Source organism: Mandrillus leucophaeus, unplaced genomic scaffold, assembly GCF_000951045.1.
Source record: "Mandrillus leucophaeus isolate KB7577 unplaced genomic scaffold, Mleu.le_1.0 Scaffold1291, whole genome shotgun sequence".
Classification (NCBI taxonomy): Eukaryota; Metazoa; Chordata; class Mammalia; order Primates; family Cercopithecidae; genus Mandrillus; species Mandrillus leucophaeus.
Genome location: NW_012101245.1, coordinates 430,609 through 431,677, shown reverse-complemented (window position 1 = coordinate 431,677; position 1,069 = coordinate 430,609). Strand labels below are relative to the sequence as shown.

The 1,069-nt window shown below is 54.0% G+C and overlaps 1 protein-coding gene across 1 annotated transcript in view; it reads left to right on the top strand.

Moving 5' to 3' along the window:
* The first annotated feature begins 6 nt into the window (after positions 1 to 6).
* The window catches only part of MASTL (microtubule associated serine/threonine kinase-like), a 43,895-nt gene continuing 42,832 nt past the window's right edge, over positions 7 to 1,069 (top strand). The window contains exon 1 of the mRNA XM_011972458.1: positions 7 to 265. Within this exon, the coding sequence (XP_011827848.1) occupies positions 80 to 265 (186 nt within the window). The 5' untranslated portion in view covers positions 7 to 79. The remainder of the gene's footprint in view (positions 266 to 1,069) is intronic.

Here is a 1,069-nt window from a genome sequence, read left to right as displayed (position 1 = left end):
CCTCACTTTGAACACAGTTGGCGGGAGTGGCTGCTGGGCTGGGGGCCGCGGCCGCGGGACTGCTGTAGGCTGGCTAGCGATGGAGCCCACTGCGGGAAGCAAGAAGGAGGCTGGAGGAGGCGCGGCGACCGAGGAGGGCGTGAATAGAATCTCGGTGCCAAAACCGCCCTCCATTGAGGAATTCAGCATCGTGAAGCCCATTAGCCGGGGCGCCTTCGGGAAAGTGTATCTGGGGCAGAAAGGCGGCAAATTGTATGCAGTAAAGGTAGGAAGTCAAGGAGGAGCAAAGGAAGGGGTCAGGCCCTTCGGCCCTCCTTCCTGCCCCCCGGCTTAGGCAGGCCCCGGGGCCGCTGGAGCAAGGAGTCTGGGTGGCCTTGCTTGCCTGGCTTGCTGAAGCCTTCAGAGCCTTGCAACATCCGCGATCGGGTCGGGTGTCTCACCTCTGTTCCGCCCTTCCCTCCATATCTCGGATGCCCAGTAGTTTGACCCTCTTCTCCCTGCCCAGCGTTAGCAAATGAGGAAACTGAGGCCAAAGGCAAAGGGACTTGACCGAAGTGATTACATCGGCCTTAGTACAACAGGGACTTAAAGCCAAAGCCGTGATTCGTAGTCTCACCCTTGCTTCGGTTAGGTTTCTAAATCCAAAAGGTTTTTAGTAATTAGTGGTTTTGTTTACCTTGTTTGCTTTGACGTGCAGAATCGCTGAAATTTTTCTACCGCAGAAGAGGGATTAATTTGTAGGCACTGATAACTTTTTGACTCTTAACCAGGAGAAAGATGTACTCTTTTCTGATAAGTCTTTAATAATTTTTTTTTAAAGACAGTCTTTCTCTGTCTCCCAGGCTGGAGTAGTGTGGCGCGATCCCGGCTCCCTGCAACCTCTGCCTCCTGGGTTCAAGCGATTCTCCTGTCTCAGCCTCCCGAGTAACCGGGATTACAGGCGCGCGCCACCACACCTGGCTGATTTTTGTATTTTTTTGGGTAGAGATTCGCCATGTTGTTTTCGCTATGTTGACCAGACTGGTCTGGAGCTCCTGACCTCATGTGATCCGCCCACCACGGCCTCCCA